The following is an 18,332-nucleotide window of genomic DNA, read 5'->3' as shown; positions in this document are numbered from 1 at the left end:
TCTGTTAATCCAACCAAAAATAGTGTGTGTATATATAGATAATAAAAAAAAACAAAAATAAATTGGATTGCACTTTGCATTTGAAAGTGAGAAGGAAAAATAAAAGTGCAGAAACAACAAACAAAGTTAAGAAATTAAATTCAAGATATGCGTCTCCTCCCTTTCTTTCTTCTCCGACTTCTTGTGAGTTATCTCTCTTGCTCTCTCTTTCAGAATTTATTCTCATAATAATTTTTAACAGTTGTAGGGTGTTTGCTGTAAGGCGCCTCAGTTTAGAAATATTTTGCGAAAACACCCTCGTTTTAAAATTCAATAATAAGCGGAGTTTCAGTGATGTTTAACAACAACACCCTTATAAAACTTGAATAGAATTTTCAAAATGTTCTGGGCCTTTGTGCAAAAATGTCATGAATGTTTGCAATTTTACACAAAAAAAAAAAACACCCTCATTTTAAATTTTAACAAAGATGGGTTTTTCTCATAAAAATTTCATTGATCAGAGGCATTTAATAGAAACATCCTTCTAAACTTTAATATTATTTTTTCAAATTTTCTGGGTTTCTATGAAAAATATATTATGATTTTTGTAGTGTTGGCACTTTCATTTCAAAATTTAATAAAAAATATAGATTTTGTGTAAAAGTTTCATATATTAGTAACATTTAACAGAACAACCATGTAAAATTTTAATATCATTTTTCAAATTTTCCGGTGTTTTTCTGTAAAAGCGACATGAACTTTTGCAATTTTACGGAAAAAAAACACCCATTTTAAATTTTAATGAGCTCCGAAGTTCCACCCAAATGTCGGTGACATTTAAAAAAAAAACCCAAAAAATGAATATTATTTTCAGATAACCACGAGATAATTTTAATATATTAGTAACATTTAACAGAACATCCATGTAAAATTTTAATATCATTTTTCAAATTTTCCGGTGTTTTCATGTAAAAGCGACATGAACTTTTGCAATTTTACTGAAAAAAAAACATCCATTTTAAATTTTAATGAGCTCCGAAGTTCCACCCAAATATCGGTGACATTTAAAAACCCAAAAAATGGATATTATTTTCAGACAACCACGAGATAATCTAGTGAAAATCATCATTGATGAATGATGAGTGAGTGGTCTAAGGTCAAATTTCTGTGCTGTAGTACAATACTGTGCAAATATAATATATTGATACTGTAGAAACATTGTATCATTATTATTCATCCAATGTTCACGAGGTCCCTTATGAAAGCAGTCACATTCTCCATCCCTCTAGGGTTGTAATACATGAGAATTTATCATTATGGGGTTATAGTCATCGAGATATCATCTTGGCCATGTGTAGCTGTCCCTAAAAACCCTGGCACCCTGCGTGTTAATCTGTCATACATGATAAATCTCTAAGAGATCATTAAGTCACTATAACTAATGCATCAACATACCTGTCAGTCACTTTAACATTCTTTTATGAAGTGACACCTGTCGCCTTAGTAAATATATATTATGTTCAAAACTAATCTAGTTTTTTTGCAAAATTAACGAACTAATTAATTTTAATGTTTCCTCGCGGACTCAAAACTAATAATCCTCTTCTTCTAATCGCCATTGTCATTGATGGAGGTTGGAGATCGACTGAATAGGCTCAAATATCTATTTGTTTTTGGACAATATATGATTTATTTTTATCATCGCAACATCTGGTGGTTGGCTATAAAACTTTTTTCACACTTAAACTAAAATTATCGTTACTTTTAAAATAAAATAGTAATAAGTGAGTTTTAAATCTTTCCAATAAAAAATATTTATATATTTTATGATACAAAAATACTATGTTTAAATTTTAATCACACATATTTATTTATTTATATATATATACATATTGACAAAGGTAACAAGCTCATGTTTGTATGCATTAATTAATGTCTCGAATATATGTCAAAGGACGCGCATGTGTGAGTTAATGTCTCAAACACTCCCTCATCAGCATAGGGGGTGAATTTTTCCAATGATATTCGAACTCTCATCACTCGGTAGGCCATAAAAAAAACTCATATTAGTACCTCTAATCACTTGATCTAGGTGGTTTTAATTTTCTATATTGATTGTTAACTTTTTTTCTGCAGGTACATTTTATATTTAAAATCATTTAAAAAGAAGACACTTAAATTATGGACACTTTTTTTTTGGGGTCAATAATTGAGGTGTCAAAAATGAGCAGCATATTATCCATAATTTTTTTTTTTTTAATTTTAAAATGCTATAGCTAGAATGAATGGGAGATAATCAGCAGGCAAAGTCTCATTATCATTATGAATTGTTAAAACCTTATAAAGGACAGAACATGTGGCCCCAAATTACAGCTATGGATCAAGCAATCTGGCTCACAAAAGCCATGCTCCTAATCTTTCTTTCAAAATGTCGGCAAAGTAACAGTCTACTTTAATCCAACCAGTTCAACAACACTCACTCAGATCAGATGTGTAAACTTGGGCTATTTGGTTAGGATTTCAGTTCGGCATTTTTGTTTAAAAACAAAAATTCAGTTTTTGTTTTCAGCTTTTGATTTTATTTTATTTTGGTTCCATTATTGATTAATTAATTTAAACATTCAGTTAACTGAAGAAATAGTTTTTTTTTAAAAAAACAAGAACTAAAGAAAAAGTTTCATAAACAAAACTATCATTACAAACAAGAAAAAACTCAAATCTCTAACAAATTATGCCTGCAAAGCATGAAGGGAATGTTTTTCAGTTTTTATCTCTCACTGTAAAACAGTCAATAAAATTCCACAATATATATATATATATACATTGGCAAATTCCACAAATATCTGAAAATGGATTTAATTATTCAATTTGGCTGGCAAAGCATAGTGCTCCTCATCAATGGCAATGCAGACAAACAAGAGTGGAAAAATGAGAACTTTTTTTTTTGCCTGGGAAGTAGTAAACTAGTAATCAATCTTGCCATAAAAGCAGACAAAGAAGGAGGCTCCATCTCCATAGTCCTGCACCTTGCACACCACTCCTAACTACTCCTCATTCCTCCCCCCCCCTCTCTCTCTCTCTCTCTCTCTCCACTGCTCCAACCTCCATAGATTCCACCATTAAACAACAGCCAAGCTCTCTCTCTCTCTTGCTGGCTCCAAGACACTCACACACGGCCAAAGCGCCACTTTGCGCCGGTTTTCCTGCCTTATATTTCCTTGTTGTCTCTTCTTTGTTTTACTTCCTAAAAAGCTCTTGGTTTTGAAGTTTCTCTTGGATTTCCCTGGTTTCTTCCTTTGTTTTAGTATTCCAATCTTGTAGTCATAGGAAAACTCTCGACTTTTAGATCTCTTGTCCCTTTTTTATGTTTCCCTGGATTTCCCTGATTAAAAATTCCATCTTGGATGTCCTTCTCTTTGTTTTTCTTCCTCAAATCTCTTGATTTTGAAGTCTTGTCTTAGATTTCCTTGGTTTCTTTCTTTGTTTTAGTTATTCTTCTTTGTGTTTCCCTCCTTAAAAATTCCATCTTGAACCTCAATCTCTGAAAAAGATCCCACCTTTGTCTTCATTCAGTGATGGCGATCAAAATCCTGGCGGCGTTGTGTTTGTTGTCCATGCTTCTCCTGCGTTGCAGCTCGGCGGAGGAGGAGGAGGCAGTGACTTGCTCCGGCATTGTGCCGATGAGGGGGCGGGCGGAGGTCATATCAATCACTGACTTTGGAGGTGTTGGCGATGGCCTGACTCTCAACACCGCTGCGTTCCAAGCAGCCATCTTTCGGATCAGCCATCTCCGGCGGCGCGGCGGCACTTTGTTGTATATCCCTGCTGGAGTTTGGCTCACCGGGAGCTTTGATCTCACTAGTCATATGACTCTCTATCTTGCCAAAGGGGCTGTCATCAAAGCCACACAGGTTGGTGAAATAATTAATTGCTTCTCATTCTCTTTTCTACCTACTCTTCATGCAAATATTATTCAATACTTTGATGAGAATTCTGAATTTTTATAATGCCAATGCTTGCTCATGGATCAAGGGAAAATAAGCTGCTTTTTATTTGGAATTATAACTGATCACCTTGGTTTCCTTATCTTCACTACCTACTCTTCATGCAAAAATTATTCAATAGTATGATGAGATCTGAAGTTTTATAATGGAAATGCATGTTCTTGGTTGGGATAAACATGGGAAAATACAAGTGAAGAAAGGAAATCAGAAGGAACTCACATTAGATTATGTTTTGATTATCATATTTGACGTAAAAAGGATGCTTTGCAGTTATATTATATATTTAGAGTTGCAGAATACAAGCATTCATCTTTTTACCTTGTTTTACTGAAACTTTCAGGATACGACCAAGTGGCCATTGATTGATCCCCTTCCATCTTATGGAAGAGGCCGGGAGTTACCAGGCCAACGATATAAGAGTTTCATTCATGGCAATGGACTTCATGATGTTATTATAACAGGTGTGTTTTCATGTAGTCTGCTATATTGTCAAGTTGTGAATATAATACAGCACCAAACTGGCATGCAGATATGGACATTTGATTTGTGCATTCCTAGAGGAAATGTGAAATGTTAAACTATATATCATTTTGATTCCTTTGCACATGGTGGGGTTGCATATTTTATTTCTATAGCTCTGGATATGTTATTCTGCTAAATCCTTACAATATCAAGCACATGGAATAGAATTCTTGTTCAATTATATTTTCATTAGCACAAAAGACTGAAATCAAGGTCTTCTCTTTCCTGTTAATTTGCATGTGGCATGTGCAACATCTTGTTCAAATTTCTTGGCCATATTGCAGCATGATTTATCACATAAAATATATCTAATTAAACTGCGTTGCATTACTTCTGGTCTTCCAAGGAAGCACAATCAACTGTCAGTCTTACCAAACATGATATCTGCTTGAATGAGGTTGTCTGTTTACCGAAGAAATTGCAATTGTTGATAGCTTAGGAGTAAGTTTCTTAGAATGAATCAATGAAATTGAAAGAATGCACTACCTTTTATTAAAAGCTGATCGGCTGTGTATTGGTGAATGATGTTTGGTGGTCTTTCATTCCTGCTGTCTGTGTTTTGCAGGAGAGAATGGTACCATTGATGGTCAAGGTGATGTTTGGTGGAATATGTGGAGGCAAAGAATACTTCCTTTCACAAGACCAAATCTTGTCGAGTTTATGCATTCTGGAAATATCTTAATTTCTAATACCATATTTCAGAATTCACCGTTTTGGAATATCCATCCCGTTTATTGCAGGTAAGTACACTGTGAATGCTTTCTTTGGTCCTTATTTTTGTAATAGATCAACCATGCAAAGCTATTGTCTTTTTATTACAGCAATGTGGTAGTAAGAAATGTTACTATATTGGCTCCATTTGATTCTCCAAACACTGATGGAGTCGACCCAGGTATTGTCTTCTTTTAGCAACCATCTGGTTCTCATATGGTATTTATAATCAGCTTGTTGTTTCAATTCTATGAACCAGATTCCAGCTTGAATGTTTGCATCGAGGATTGCTACATTTCAACTGGAGATGACTTGGTCGCGGTGAAGAGTGGGTGGGATGAGTATGGCATTGCTTATGGCCGTCCTAGCTCCGGCATTACCATCCGAAGGGTCACAGGATCTTCGCCTTTTGCTGGAATTGCCATCGGGAGTGAAACTTCAGGAGGAGTGGATAATGTCTTGGTGGAGAATGTAAATATCTACAACACGGGCATTGGCATCCACATAAAGACCAACATAGGCCGGGGAGGTTACATAAAGAACGTCTCTATATCGGATGTCTACCTGAACAAAGTTCGCAAGGGGCTGAGAATAGCAGGAGATGTGGGGGACCACCCTGACAGCAAGTTCAACCCGAATGCACTTCCGGTTGTGGACGGGTTGATAATCAAGAATGTTCGGGGTGAGAATGTTCTGCAGCCGGGATCAATACAAGGCATCAAGAACTCACCCTTCACAAGGATTTGTCTTTCAAATGTAAAGCTCTTCGGTGATTGGTCACAATCTTGGAAGTGCATGGATGTGAGCGGTGCTGCGCTCGAGGTTCAGCCAGCTCCTTGCCAGGAGCTGACTAGCACCTTTGATGTGAGCTTCTGTGCCAATGCTGTTTGAATGTTTGAAAATCTGCGTTGTTTTCTTTAATGATGCTTACCTTCGTCCTTGTGCAAAATGAATTGTTTGTACTAGAATTCAGAAATAAATTTTGTTAAGTAATTGAATGATGATTGCCCATAATACTTCACCAATAGTCATTGCATGAACAGTTTCCATCCTTGAAACGGTGATACCGGGCACCATCCCTGAGCAAGATTTCCCGGCCCCTTATTTTTGATATGAACTTTGCCATTGAATGACAGTCATTGCATACTCTTGTATTGGTTATCACTCTTATTGTGGTATCCCTCTCAGTATTGATAAGCCCGTAAGTGATTGCCAGTTTTTCAGTGTGACTCATCAGCAATTTCTCCTTCTCCGTTTCATTGACATTGTGAATTATGCAACTGATATCAGGTACATATCCTAAACTTTTCATCTCAGAAGCCAGTTGATACAACTCAAAGTATATCTCACCGATTTCAGGATGCAGTTTCCCGTCAACATGGAAAACATGTACATTTTGACCGATCTGTATCCAACTCCATCCAGCTCTACTCTTCACTCCTGCTGCATTCATTGCATCACTCATTATCTCGACATCCCTCCAACGATTCTCATATGCATATATACTCATCATCAGCAAATAATTGGCAGGATTATAAGGTTCTAATTTGAACAAATGCTTTGCTGCAATTTCAGCAATCTCCACATTTCTGTGATTTCTGCAACCTCCGAGAAGAGCACCCCACACACTAGCATCAGGTTCCAATGGCATATCTCGAATAAAATCCCACGCTTCATCTAGATAACCTCCTCGTGCTAGAAGATCAACCATACATGCATAATGCTCAACGGTTGGTATCACATTGTAAGTGTTTCTCATGTTGTCAAAATACTTCCATCCTTCACTGGTTAATCCGGAATGCCGGCAAGCTGAGAGCACAGCAGTAAAAGATATACCGTCTGGTTTCACTCCTGCTTCACACATTTCATCAAAGAGTGAAGTCGCTTCCTTCCATAGTCCATGTGCAGCAAAGCCCATGATCATTGCATTCCATGAGGCCAGAGTTTTGTTTGACATGCTCTCAAATACTCGTCGGGCAGCTGCTAAGCTTCCGGATTTACAGTACATATCAATAAGTCCTGTGGCAACAAATGTATCACAATCAATACCTTTGCTCAATGCAAAACAATGCAATTCTGCTCCCTTCTTCAGAAATGCCAAAGCAGCACAAGCTCGGAGGACAGAAGCTAGAGTTACTGAATTGGGTTCGATCCCGTCATTCTGCATCTCCTTGAAATAGTATAAAGAATCCTCATAATGTGCATTCTGACAACAACCGGAGATGATCGATGTCCATGAAACCACATTTGGCCTGATTCCTATTGCTTTCAGTTGATGAATTAACCGCGATGCTTGTTTGCTCATCCCTTTTATCGTGTACCCATCAATCAATCCATTCCACGTAGTTAAATCAGGCTGAACACCTTCCCTCTCCATCAGTTTCAACAGCTCCAAAGATTCATCAAGAAAACCACCATGGGCAAACCCGGAGATCAGTGAATTCCATGTGTAAACATTTCTATGCTTCATCAAGTGAAAGACTCTCCGAGCATCATCTAATCTGCAGCATTTCACATACATGTCTATCAGTGATGTGCCTACATACACATTTGATGCAAGCCCATGTCTCATCACATAGCCATGTATTTGCTTACCGACATCAAGCAATCCCGAATCGCTTACTGCTCGAAGAACACTCGAGATGGAGCTTGAATTTGGCTTTAGATCCATCGGCAGCATTCTTCGAAGAATGTTCATTGCTTCATTAGTGGAACCATGCAGTGAATGACCTGAGAGCAAGCAGTTCCAACTGACCAAATCTGGCTGCAAACCAGATGATATCATCTCATTAAAGAGCTCAAATGCATCGTCTAAGAAACCATTAAGAGCAAAACCAGAGATAATTGAATTCCATGACACAACATTCCTACTGTCCATGGATTGAAAAACTCTTCTTGCTAATTCAGCTGAAGCATTGTGAGAGTACATAGCAATCAGTACATTGCCTACTAGTAAAGCCGACGAATATCCTGATCGAATAGCATAACCGTGAAGTGCTTTCCCTTCTTTGAGTGTTTGGAGCCTCCCACAAACATGAAGAGCTTTAGCAATTGTGACTTCATCAGCTTTGATGCCTAAAGTTTGCATCTTTTGGAAATACTGCAAGGCATTCAACCACTCCCCATACTCTGCATTCAAGGTCACAACTTTATTCCAAAGAACACTACTTTTCATGGGTGTCTCCTCAAAGAACTCATTTGCAGACTCAATGCCAAAGAAATCAGCATGAAAATCCATAACCGCACACATGACATAGGGATCAGAATCAAAACCCAATTTGATAACAAATGTAAGCATTTGCAGACCGAATAACAGATCCTCTAGCTTTGAACTGATCTTTAGAGCAGTGATCAAGACTCTAGCAGTAAAAACCACTCCCATTCCATGCAATTCACCAAGAACTTCAAGCAACTTACTTGGATTATCTTCATTCCTGAACTTTTCAATCAAATCAGTCCAAGACAAAGCTTCATGCTGCAAACCAATCAAGAAAACCATGGCTGCAGACTGAAAATCCCCAAACTCTGAGTACAGTTGAAGCATCCTGTTCATCAGCAGCCAATCACACTGTGATGCTTCCACTGATTTCAAAATCCGGCAGTGGGCTTGTTTCAGTGATGCCAGAGATGTTAAGCTCATGAGTTCCTCATACATTGGAGATGAAGAGGATGGACAAGTGTAAGGCTGAGAGGTTAAAGTTTGGTTTTTGAAACCAGTATATTGGTTGATGGCATTGCTTCTTCTTCTTCTCTTTCTTGTTGCAGTGAAGTGATGATGTGGAGAAGCAGATTGGTTCAGTTGAGGTAAAGACATGGAAACCTCCATGAAAATCCAAGCTTGAAGGTCTAAGAGTGAAGCATGGAGTTCAATAATTCCATGTTTTGAAGCTTCATTTTGGTGCCCTGGTGTTCATGATATAATGTAGATAAGGTTGCTGTGGATCTGCTGTTTGCTCTCTAATATAATAGGAAACAGAAGAATATTAAAATGATTTATTAGTCCTCATAAATTTTCATGCTAATGGATTAATCCCTATGTTTCAGATTTTGCTAAAATTTCACACTAAACATTTTTTTCTACCGTATGATAATCTTAATTTAATTTAATTTAATTTAATTGTATTCTTTAATTTTAAAAAATATTTAATATATTTCATTATTATTTGATACAAAGAATGATATAAGTTATAAAAAACACTTTTAATTATACATTATCACACTTGTTAATAATAGTAGAACGGGCTACAATGTAAAAAATTAAGGTTTTTTATTTTAATTTTATGAATTTGAGGAATATCATAAAGCTGAAAAAATAAATCATGGATTTACTGTTATTTTATTCACATGTTAATTTCAATATAATATATTGTAGTTTAAAACAAATAAAAATAGATTTTTTTTTAATTTTATTTATTTATTTATTTTGTGGAGCATTTAGAGAATTTGAAAATCGTAGGGGCATATGTGAGAAAAAAAAGCATGCTTTCAATTGGACTTGTGATCTGAGAAGTGAGAAGCGAAGCTCGTCGGGGTTAACAGCAATGGCCGCCGCGAAAAGGCGAGATCGCCGGGCGTTGCCGGATTCCAGCGCCGGAGGCCGGCCAGGAAATCCGGCACGAACTCATCGAACCAGACCGATGACTTCTTCCATCTACCGATCGCCTTTCGTCTTCTTCTTCCCCTTCGCTCTCGTTTTTGTTCCTCTCGCCCTCTATTTCATTCTACGTAACCCTCGCAGTGTCTCTCCGATCCTCTCTGTCTACGAGAGAGGCCTCGTCAAGCCCAACGTTGCGTTCCATGAAATCCTTGCGGTGAGTCGTCGAATCCCTCCTCATTGCTTGCCTTTTCTCTCTGGATCTCAATTTCCCAATTTTCGTTTTTCAGGAGCACTCTAGGGTTTCTGAAAATCGGACGCGAAAACACTTTGAGAATCCAGTCCTGGCGTATGTTACTCCATGGTAATCACTTCCGTTGATTTATATATTTTGTTCATGAGATTATACATGAGTGTTCCTTCTCTGATACTTTGGAATGAAAATTGAGGAACTCGCGGGGCTATGAAATGGCGAAGCTTTTCTCTTCAAAACTAACGCATGTATCACCAGTTTGGTACGAGCTGAAAAGGTATAAATAAATAATTTGATGAAATGAATGTGCTAATTTGAATAATAAGTTTTCTACTTTTTCTCACAAGATGTGATCTTTGATCAGCAAAGGAAAGGATTTTGTTCTGGAAGGGCGCCACAATGCAGATGCTGGATGGATTTCGGATCTCCAAAAGAATGGGCATTCTTTGGTGTTGTTTCAATTTGGATTCCTTTCCTATATTCTATCTAGATTTTATAAGATATTAGAATGAATTTTCCTTGTTTATCAAGTTTGTGTTGATATTTGTGTGTGTGTGTGTGGCAGGTTTTGCCTAGGGTTGTGCTAGAAGCATTTCCTGCTGAGTTTATCACTAAGAAAAAGCAATGGCGAAAAGCAATTGACATTATAGTGAAAGAATGCGAGTATGACTTCTGTACATTTCCTTGTTCTTGTCAATCTTGCAACAATGCCTTAGGAGCCTCTTTTTTGTTTAAATATAACAAATACTCTTCAGTTAATAGGGAAATGGGTTATGATGGGATAGTGCTAGAGTCGTGGTCAAGATGGGCTGCTTACGGTGTGCTTCAAGATCCAGACATGCGCCTTATGGTAAATCTCAAACTTCTAGATGCATAGCTTATGTTGAATTATCTAAGATTGTAAGTTTTTGTTTACTGTCTTGTGCATATTGGAGTTCTGATACCATTGGCTGTTCTTGTGTTCATTTTCTTTACCATGTGTCTTTTACTTGACATGTTTTTAGCTCTTCTACATGTGAAAGGACTCTCACCGAGAATCATGAAATTCCACTTTAATCTTAGTTTTAGTTTCAAGGCCAAATTCTGTATTTATGGAATATAACAATTCAGATGTCTAAGAAACTGTTCTATTGAGTGACAGACAAAGTTGAGGCCTGAGTTTTATTATAAGCTGTCATAATAAAAATAAGACAGTGTTCTAATTTATCTTCATGTTAAAGTAGTTTGATGTTTAGAATTGTGTTGTTTGTTTTTTTTTAATATTATCAAAGACAAAATCTTTCTTCATTCAATGCTATCTGACAATCTCCGAGGCTTTCTTAAGAACTTTTTGAAGAAATGGGATATCTTACTCTCCATTAGTAAAATCTGATTGCTAGCAAATGCTGATCAGTGTTGTTTGAAGATTGTATAATTCAAATTTCAACAGTTTGGAAATACCAGTGAGGACTTCGACTTTCCACGAATGCTTTTTATACTTCCAGTGAATACAGTGATTATTGTTGTTAATATAGCAGCAATTGTATCCATGTGGAGTTGTGCTGGCTTATGTGACTTTTGATTTATAAATTGTGAATTCACTGGGCTTTGTATGTTATTTTTTGGTGTCTTTCAGGCGTTGAAGTTTATTAAGCATCTGGGAGAAGCATTGCATTCAGTGACATCAACAACAAATTCTAGCCATCATTTAGAGTTGATTTATGTCATTCCTGCTCCACGTTCCCAAAATCTTGGTGAATATGATTTTGGACCTCAGGATATTCAAGAACTAAAGAATGCAGTAGATGGTTTTTCAATTATGACTTACGACTTCTCAAGCCCTCAAAACCCTGGCCCGAATGCTCCTTTGAAATGGATTCAATCTTCTTTGCAACTCCTCCTCAATGATGCTAAAGATGGTCATATGATCTTCCTCGGCATCAATTTTTATGGAAATGATTACATATTGTCAGGAGGTATGCATTTTCTCTTATGAGTTATGATCAACTGCAGAAGATGCCTGAAAAAACATCAGACATCATGGTCCTGCTTTCAGCTATTGAGATATCTTTGATATGAAGTTTAGCAAGCAAGTCCCACCGTCTGTGTTTTTTTATTCCCCGTGGAACGTTCTAATTGTTTGTCACATAGACAACTTTGCTCCCAGACTTTCATGCTTAGCACTTTGCATGGGAATTATAATTCATACTTGACAAAAATTCCTTTTATGCCATGTATAGAATAACACTCTGCAAAATTAAGAAAAAACAAAGAGCATGTTGCTAACAGTTTGAATCTCATATGAAGGTTCAGGTGGCGGAGCAATCACTGGCCGGGATTACATCTTTCTGCTAGAGAAGCACAAGCCAAGTATAAAGTGGGAAGAGAAGAGTGAAGAGCACTACTTCATTTACACATCTAACAATCAAAAGCATGCTGTGTTCTATCCATCTTTGATGTCAATCTCTACAAGGCTTAATGAAGCTAAGAAATGGGGTGCTGCTCTTTCCATTTGGGAAATTGGTCAAGGTTTAGATTACTTTTTTGATCTTCTCTGAACCTTTATTCTTATTCATCATAGACAAAGGAAAATGTAACAACACATCCTGTTACTCATCATAGTTGCTGCTTGTGCTTTTTAACTTTTGTTCAATATGCTAGTATGTTAATCAAAGAGCGGGTGACTCTAACAAAGCGGGAAAGTCTTGGCTCTATTGCATGCAATTAGATGTGTCTCTATCTGTATTTTACATCAATAGTTATTTATTTATTTATTTATTTATTGACTTTAATTATGTTTAATAAAATTTCTTTATTTTATTTACTTAATTTATTTTTTTAGTTCTATATTTCGAATATATTCAATATAATATTTATTTTATATATTATCCAAAAATTATGATTATTTATTTATTTATTTATTTTTTTGAGAGTGTCAAAAACTCGAGGCGTGCAGTGCAGGCAACATCAAGATTTACACTATCACTTGGCAGATATGAAGATTGAGCTATAAATCCGCTTCTATATTCAGAATTATAGCATCACTATGTTGAGCACATTTTTAATCGGGGCATTAAGTTTTTCATAATGGAGTAATGCCAATGTACCAAAAACCCTGTGGTAGAATTATTTATCTATTTTAATGAATGACTAGCTTTACCATTATATAATATAGGTAGAATACATTATTTAGTCCTTTTAATATAGTCAGTCTGTCAATTTGGTCCTTCTAATATAATTTGTCCCTAAGAGGTCCTTGTATTATAATTTTTAAGAATTATAAGTCCTGATAGGGACTGTCTATGGACAAATTATATTAAAGAGAGAGATTTATATTTTTTAAAAATTAAGATATAGAGACTTACTAGAGACAAATCATATTAGAGGGACCAAAGGGGCACACTGACTATATTAGAGGGACTATTATACCTATAATATATATATATATATACACACATTATGAGAGCGGAAGAGGAGGGAAAGAGAGTGAATTGTGGATGCATGAGCGATTATGTTACATAGAACCAAAATAATTATCCCAAACATTAAGGACCAAATTAGCAAGCAACCCACTCGTTTACTTTCCTCCCAAAAATCCAATAAAGCACTATTGTCAAACATTATTAGTCAAAACGTTCTGCTGTCTGAGTGCCTCAGCAAAGGAAATCTAATCCATGCACAGGAACTGTTCGACAGAATGCCCCACAGAACGGTAGTCTCATGGAATGCCATGATCTCTGGTTGCTCAAAGTGTGGCAAAACTCAGGAAGCTCTCACCATGGCCAAGCACATGCACTCTTGCTACTTGACTCTCAATGAGACCACTTTCGTGTCGGTTCTCAGCGCTTGCTCCCGCATTGGCAACGAGGAGTTTGGCAAGCAGATACACTCGATTATCTTGAAATCAGGCTCTGAGGACTTTGAGCTGGTGGGCAGTGCTTTGCTTAATTTTTATACTTCATGCTTTTGTATTGATGATGCATGCCGCCTTTTCAACTTGTTGCATTGCCGTAATTCTTTGCTGTGGAGCTTGATGCTTGTTGGTTTTGTTAGGTGTAATATGATGACTGATGCTATGAACTTGTTTGAGAGAATGCCAATCCGTGATGTTGTTTCATGGACATCTTTGATGTCAGGGTATTCAAGGAGTGGTGAGGAGTGTGGCAAGGCTCTAGAATTGTTTCTTTGGATGAGAGCGAGAGGTGAGGCATTGGCAAATGAGTTCACTTATGATTGTATTCTTCGAGTTTGTGGCAAGTTGGGAGCTTTGGATTATGGGAAGTGTGTTCATGGATGCTTGATGAAATGTGGCTTTGAATTGGATCAATCTGTCTGTGGTGCACTCATTGAATTTTACTGCAATTGTGATGCTGTTGAAAATGCAATGCGAGTATCCAACCAATTGAATTCCCCGTGTTTGAGTGCTTCAAATACACTGATTGCAAGTCTTGTATCGGCTGGTAGGATTGAGAATGCAGAGCTGGTCTTTAATCAGATGATTGAGCGAAATTCAGTCACTTATAACTTGATGATCAAAGGTTATGCTCAGGAAGGCCGGATTGCCGATTCCAAAAATCTGTTTGCTGAAATGCCTTGCAAAAACATCGTATCACTGAACACCATGATATCAGTGTACCACCAAAATGGCGACCTTGATGAAGCTGTGAATATCTTCAACCATATTAAGCAGGAGAAGAACACGGTCACATGGAATTCGATGATTTCAGGCTACATTCAAGATGACCAAAACACAGAGGCTCTGAAGTTGTATGCAGCTATGCGTCGTTCATCAGTAGAATGCAGCAGATCAACATTCTCCGCATTGTTTCGTGCTTGTGCCAGTATAGGTACATTGCAACAAGGCAGAATGCTTCATGCTCACTTGAGCAAAACACCATTTGAATCAAACACATATGTTGGCACATCTCTAGTAGACATGTATGCCAAATGTGGAAGTATCACAGATGCCAGAACCTCATTCAACAACATTGATTCCCCTAACATTGCCTCATGGACTGCACTGATCAATGCACTGGCACATAGTGGTCATGCAACCGAGGCAATCCTCATGTTCGTCCAAATGATTAAAAAAGGCATCGATCCAAATGTAGTTACATTTGTAGGACTTATTTTAGCATGTGGTCATGCTGGTATGGTGAATGAAGGTATGAATTTTTTTAACTCGATGCAGAAGAACTATGGCTTGGTACCTACATTGGAACATTATGCATGTATGGTGGATCTTCTCGGGCGATCAGGATTGGTAAGAGAAGCAGAGAAGTTCATTACTGAAATGCCCGTTGAAGCAGATACTGCAATCTGGGGAGCTTTACTGAATGCATGCTGGTTTTGCATGGATTTAGAAGTTGGTGAAAATGTGGCTGAAAGAATGCTGAGTTTTGATTCAAAGAACATAACTGCATTTGTGGTTATGTCTAACATTTATGCTAAACTTGGGAAATGGCAGGAAGTAATGAAAGTGAGGAAAAGATTGAGGGAACTGAATGTAAAGAAAATTCCTGGATGTAGTTGGATTGAAGTGAAGGAGATTGTTCATGTGTTCTGTGTAGAGGATAGAAATCACCCTCAGAGAGATGAAATTTATGATGTTTTAGATGAGTTAATAGCTAATGACAGCTCTTTTATTGATTCTGATACTGGTTTTCATTGTTACAGAGAGGATCTTTAGCTAATCTATTGATATGTTTGTACTTATTAATATTGTTTTATACTTTATATTTTTGAATTTAAAAAATGGTGAATTTATTGGATTAAAGCTTAAGTTTTGGAATATCTAATTCATAAATTTTGTTTATTATAAAATCTGAAGTGAAGGTTTTCCGGCCCCATTGCAAAGCAAGTGTTCAAGTTGTGGATGCGGATTTAAAGCCTAATCTCCGCATTGGTTGAATAAAGACGTAGATTTGTATTATGTTGCATTTTGCGCATCCTTTTCGGCTATACATGCACTTGTAAATAAAAAAAAAATAATAAAGTTTACTCATCAATTTATTTATTTAGATTTTTTTTTTATTTTTAAATATTATTAATATCAATATAATTTTTTATTGATGGTTTATATTCTAAAAATATCAGAGCAGGGTTTTACTGAGAAAACCCCAACTTCTCATCATCATCCTGGACTTCACAAAGGTCTCACCTTTGGCTTTGGCCATCCCTAATCTTTAGCTTCTCACAACTCCAACCAGAATCCATGGATGCAAAGCTCCTCCTCTCCTCCAATGGTGCCACCGCTTTTCCCTTCTCCCTCTCCTTCCCATCCCCACACCTCAAACTCCCCATCTTCCCCGCAAGAGCGCATGCCTCTTTCTCACCCATTTCAACCCATAGAACGCCATTCTTGGGTGAAAACCTCGTCTTCTATGAGAGAAGGATGAAGCTTTTGGGAAGAAGGGCACCGATTGTGGCCGTCGTTAAGAGAAGGAAGGAGCTCCCATTCGATAATGTTATCCAGAGAGAGAAGAAGCTCAAGCTGGTGATGAAGATCCGGAGCATCCTTGTGAACCAGCCTGATCGGATAATGAACCTCCGAGACCTTGGCAGGTTCCGCAGAGACCTAGGGCTCACTCGCAAGCGCCGGTTCATCGCGCTCTTGAAGCGATTTCCGGCGGTTTTTGATATCGTGGAGGAGGGCGTCTACTCTTTGAAGTTCAGGCTCACGCCGGAAGCCGAGAGGCTGTATTTGGAGGAGATGAGGGTGCGGAACGAGATGGAGCAGTTGGTTGTGGTGAAGCTGAGGAAGCTCTTGATGATGTCGCTGGAAAAGCGCATTCTTTTGGAAAAGATTGCGCATTTGAAGACGGATTTGGGGCTCCCATCGGACTTCTGGACCACTATTTGCCATCGATATCCTCAGTACTTCAAAGTGGTGTCCACCGACCGGGGGCCAGCCCTGGAGCTGACGCATTGGGACCCTGAGCTCGCAGTTTCGGCCGCAGAGGTGGCAGAAGAGGAAAACAGGATCAGAGAGATGGAAGAGAGGGATTTGATCATTGATAGGCCTCTCAAATTCAAAAGAGTGAGGCTGCCGAAAGGTTTGAATCTCTCCAAGGGAGAGATGAGAAGGATTTCGCAGTTTAGGGACATTCCTTACATCTCTCCGTACTCTGATTTCTCTGAACTGAGGTCTGGGAGTGTTGAGAAGGAGAGGCATGCTTGCGCTGTTGTTCATGAGATACTCAGCCTTACCCTTGAGAAGAGGACATTGGTGGATCACCTCACACACTTTAGGGAGGAGTTTCGGTTCTCACAGCAACTGAGGGGGATGCTCATCAGACATCCAGATATTTTCTATGTGTCATTGAAAGGGGAAAGGGATTCAGTGTTTCTCCGTGAAGCTTATCGGGATTCTCAGTTGATTGAGAAGAATAAGCTGTTGATCCTTAAGGAGAAGCTCAGGTCACTTGTGGCGGTACCGAGGTTTCCAAGGAGAGGTGTGAAGAATGCTGTTACTGCCAGTGGAGATGAAGAGGCTTTGGAAGAAGGTAGTGGGGCAGAAGGTGATGAAGAATGGTCTGATGTTGATAATTTCAGGCCTAGTGGGATGGACAGTGAGTTTGATGATGAGGATGATGAGGATGATGAGGATGATGATTGGAGTGACGAAGAGGAGGACCTGCCGCCTGATTTCAGTGATGGTGAGGGAATTAGTTTTGAAGCAGGTAAATTACAGAACCAAAATGCCTCGACACCGAAGGAAGATAAGGTTCTTGTACCAGTGTTTCCTGACGGCAGACCAAGAGAACGATGGTAGAAGTAGCTGAGGTGTCCTTCATTTATTCAATGCTTCATGAGGATGACCATACTTAGTTCTTTACAAACTAGCTTGCAATTGTCATTGTGGATTTATAGCTGTGTTCATTTGCCATGAAATGGTATGTTATAACACGAGCAAAGATATTGATATCATCACCATCTTTTAAATTTCCTCTGTCACTATGTTCCATAGATAATTTTAGAATGTTGAAAAAAATGGGAAGATATCATGCCTTATGTTTCACAGCTTTTGAGGATGGATAATTGGTTTGTTTCTGTCGTAAGTTGCTGATTTATTATCTAGGATGCTTTTATTCATTTCAATTGTGGCACTGTTGATATATGACACTTATTCCATGATGTCCAATGTTGTGACTAGTTGGACCTTCTGAACTTTTTATTTTGCATTACCATTAGTTTCTAGACACGTGAAGGGAAATGCAGTGCCTATGTCTGAGATCGATAACTTAGCATGCATTGTGTAGTTCAATACTTGGAAGTGTTAGAAACCTCA

General features: G+C 37.8%; 5 protein-coding genes across 7 annotated transcripts; 4 read left to right on the top strand and 1 right to left on the bottom strand.

Annotated features, from left to right (window-relative positions):
- Nucleotides 1-2,863: 2,863 nt before the first annotated feature.
- On the top strand, nt 2,864-6,232 carry LOC120251255 (probable polygalacturonase). Its single transcript, XM_039259807.1, has 5 exons — nt 2,864-3,890; nt 4,324-4,444; nt 5,071-5,245; nt 5,327-5,397; nt 5,476-6,232. The coding sequence occupies exons 1-5, from the start codon at nt 3,555-3,557 to the stop codon at nt 6,105-6,107; spliced, it is 1,335 nt and encodes a 444-aa protein (XP_039115741.1). The 5' UTR covers nt 2,864-3,554; the 3' UTR covers nt 6,108-6,232.
- Nucleotides 6,211-9,125, bottom strand: LOC120251254 (pentatricopeptide repeat-containing protein At4g01030, mitochondrial). 2 transcript variants are annotated; one of them, XM_039259806.1, is made up of 2 exons: nt 8,158-9,125; nt 6,211-7,980 (listed from the first exon to the last, which is right to left on the bottom strand). In XM_039259806.1, exons 1-2 carry the CDS (start codon nt 9,040-9,042, stop codon nt 6,235-6,237), a joined length of 2,631 nt encoding a protein of 876 aa, XP_039115740.1. In that variant the 5' UTR covers nt 9,043-9,125; the 3' UTR covers nt 6,211-6,234. The 2 variants fall into 2 exon arrangements, with proteins under 2 accessions (XP_039115740.1, XP_039115739.1); XM_039259805.1 differs by having other exon boundaries at nt 6,211-9,125.
- A 568-nt stretch (nt 9,126-9,693) lies between these two features.
- Nucleotides 9,694-12,732, top strand: LOC120251111 (chitinase domain-containing protein 1). 2 transcript variants are annotated; one of them, XM_039259652.1, is made up of 8 exons: nt 9,694-10,027; nt 10,101-10,174; nt 10,260-10,340; nt 10,428-10,512; nt 10,629-10,726; nt 10,826-10,913; nt 11,679-12,018; nt 12,356-12,732. In XM_039259652.1, exons 1-8 carry the CDS (start codon nt 9,758-9,760, stop codon nt 12,598-12,600), a joined length of 1,281 nt encoding a protein of 426 aa, XP_039115586.1. In that variant the 5' UTR covers nt 9,694-9,757; the 3' UTR covers nt 12,601-12,732. The 2 variants fall into 2 exon arrangements, with proteins under 2 accessions (XP_039115586.1, XP_039115585.1); XM_039259651.1 differs by having other exon boundaries at nt 9,695-10,027; nt 12,350-12,732.
- A 1,125-nt stretch (nt 12,733-13,857) lies between these two features.
- On the top strand, nt 13,858-15,786 carry LOC120251210 (pentatricopeptide repeat-containing protein At2g13600-like). Its single transcript, XM_039259743.1, has 2 exons — nt 13,858-13,970; nt 14,096-15,786. Exon 2 carries the CDS (start codon nt 14,103-14,105, stop codon nt 15,729-15,731), a length of 1,629 nt encoding a protein of 542 aa, XP_039115677.1. The 5' UTR covers nt 13,858-13,970; nt 14,096-14,102; the 3' UTR covers nt 15,732-15,786.
- Nucleotides 15,787-16,148: 362 nt separating this feature from the next.
- Nucleotides 16,149-18,055, top strand: LOC120251908 (protein WHAT'S THIS FACTOR 1 homolog, chloroplastic). Its single transcript, XM_039260556.1, has one exon. The coding sequence runs from the start codon at nt 16,257-16,259 to the stop codon at nt 17,814-17,816; it is 1,560 nt and encodes a 519-aa protein (XP_039116490.1). The 5' UTR covers nt 16,149-16,256; the 3' UTR covers nt 17,817-18,055.
- The last annotated feature ends 277 nt before the right edge of the window (nt 18,056-18,332 follow it).

Source organism: Dioscorea cayenensis, chromosome 20, assembly GCF_009730915.1.
Source record: "Dioscorea cayenensis subsp. rotundata cultivar TDr96_F1 chromosome 20, TDr96_F1_v2_PseudoChromosome.rev07_lg8_w22 25.fasta, whole genome shotgun sequence".
NCBI classification, from domain to species: Eukaryota; Viridiplantae; Streptophyta; class Magnoliopsida; order Dioscoreales; family Dioscoreaceae; genus Dioscorea; species Dioscorea cayenensis.
The sequence above is the reverse complement of the archived record's forward strand: the minus strand, read 5'-3'. Positions and strand labels throughout refer to the sequence as shown.

Coding starts and splice junctions, on each gene's coding strand:
- LOC120251255 (XM_039259807.1), top strand. CDS start 3,555: ATGGCGATCAAAATCCTGGCGGCGTTGTGTTTGTTGTCCATGCTTCTC. Junction 3,891..4,323: donor CTGTCATCAAAGCCACACAG/GTTGGTGAAATA, acceptor TGAAACTTTCAG/GATACGACCAAGTGGCCATT. Junction 5,246..5,326: donor ATCCATCCCGTTTATTGCAG/GTAAGTACACTG, acceptor TTTTTATTACAG/CAATGTGGTAGTAAGAAATG.
- LOC120251254 (XM_039259805.1), bottom strand. CDS start 9,042: ATGGAGGTTTCCATGTCTTTACCTCAACTGAACCAATCTGCTTCTCCA.
- LOC120251111 (XM_039259651.1), top strand. CDS start 9,758: ATGGCCGCCGCGAAAAGGCGAGATCGCCGGGCGTTGCCGGATTCCAGC. Junction 10,175..10,259: donor CTGGCGTATGTTACTCCATG/GTAATCACTTCC, acceptor ATGAAAATTGAG/GAACTCGCGGGGCTATGAAA. Junction 10,513..10,628: donor AAAAGAATGGGCATTCTTTG/GTGTTGTTTCAA, acceptor TGTGTGTGGCAG/GTTTTGCCTAGGGTTGTGCT.
- LOC120251210 (XM_039259743.1), top strand. CDS start 14,103: ATGATGACTGATGCTATGAACTTGTTTGAGAGAATGCCAATCCGTGAT.
- LOC120251908 (XM_039260556.1), top strand. CDS start 16,257: ATGGATGCAAAGCTCCTCCTCTCCTCCAATGGTGCCACCGCTTTTCCC.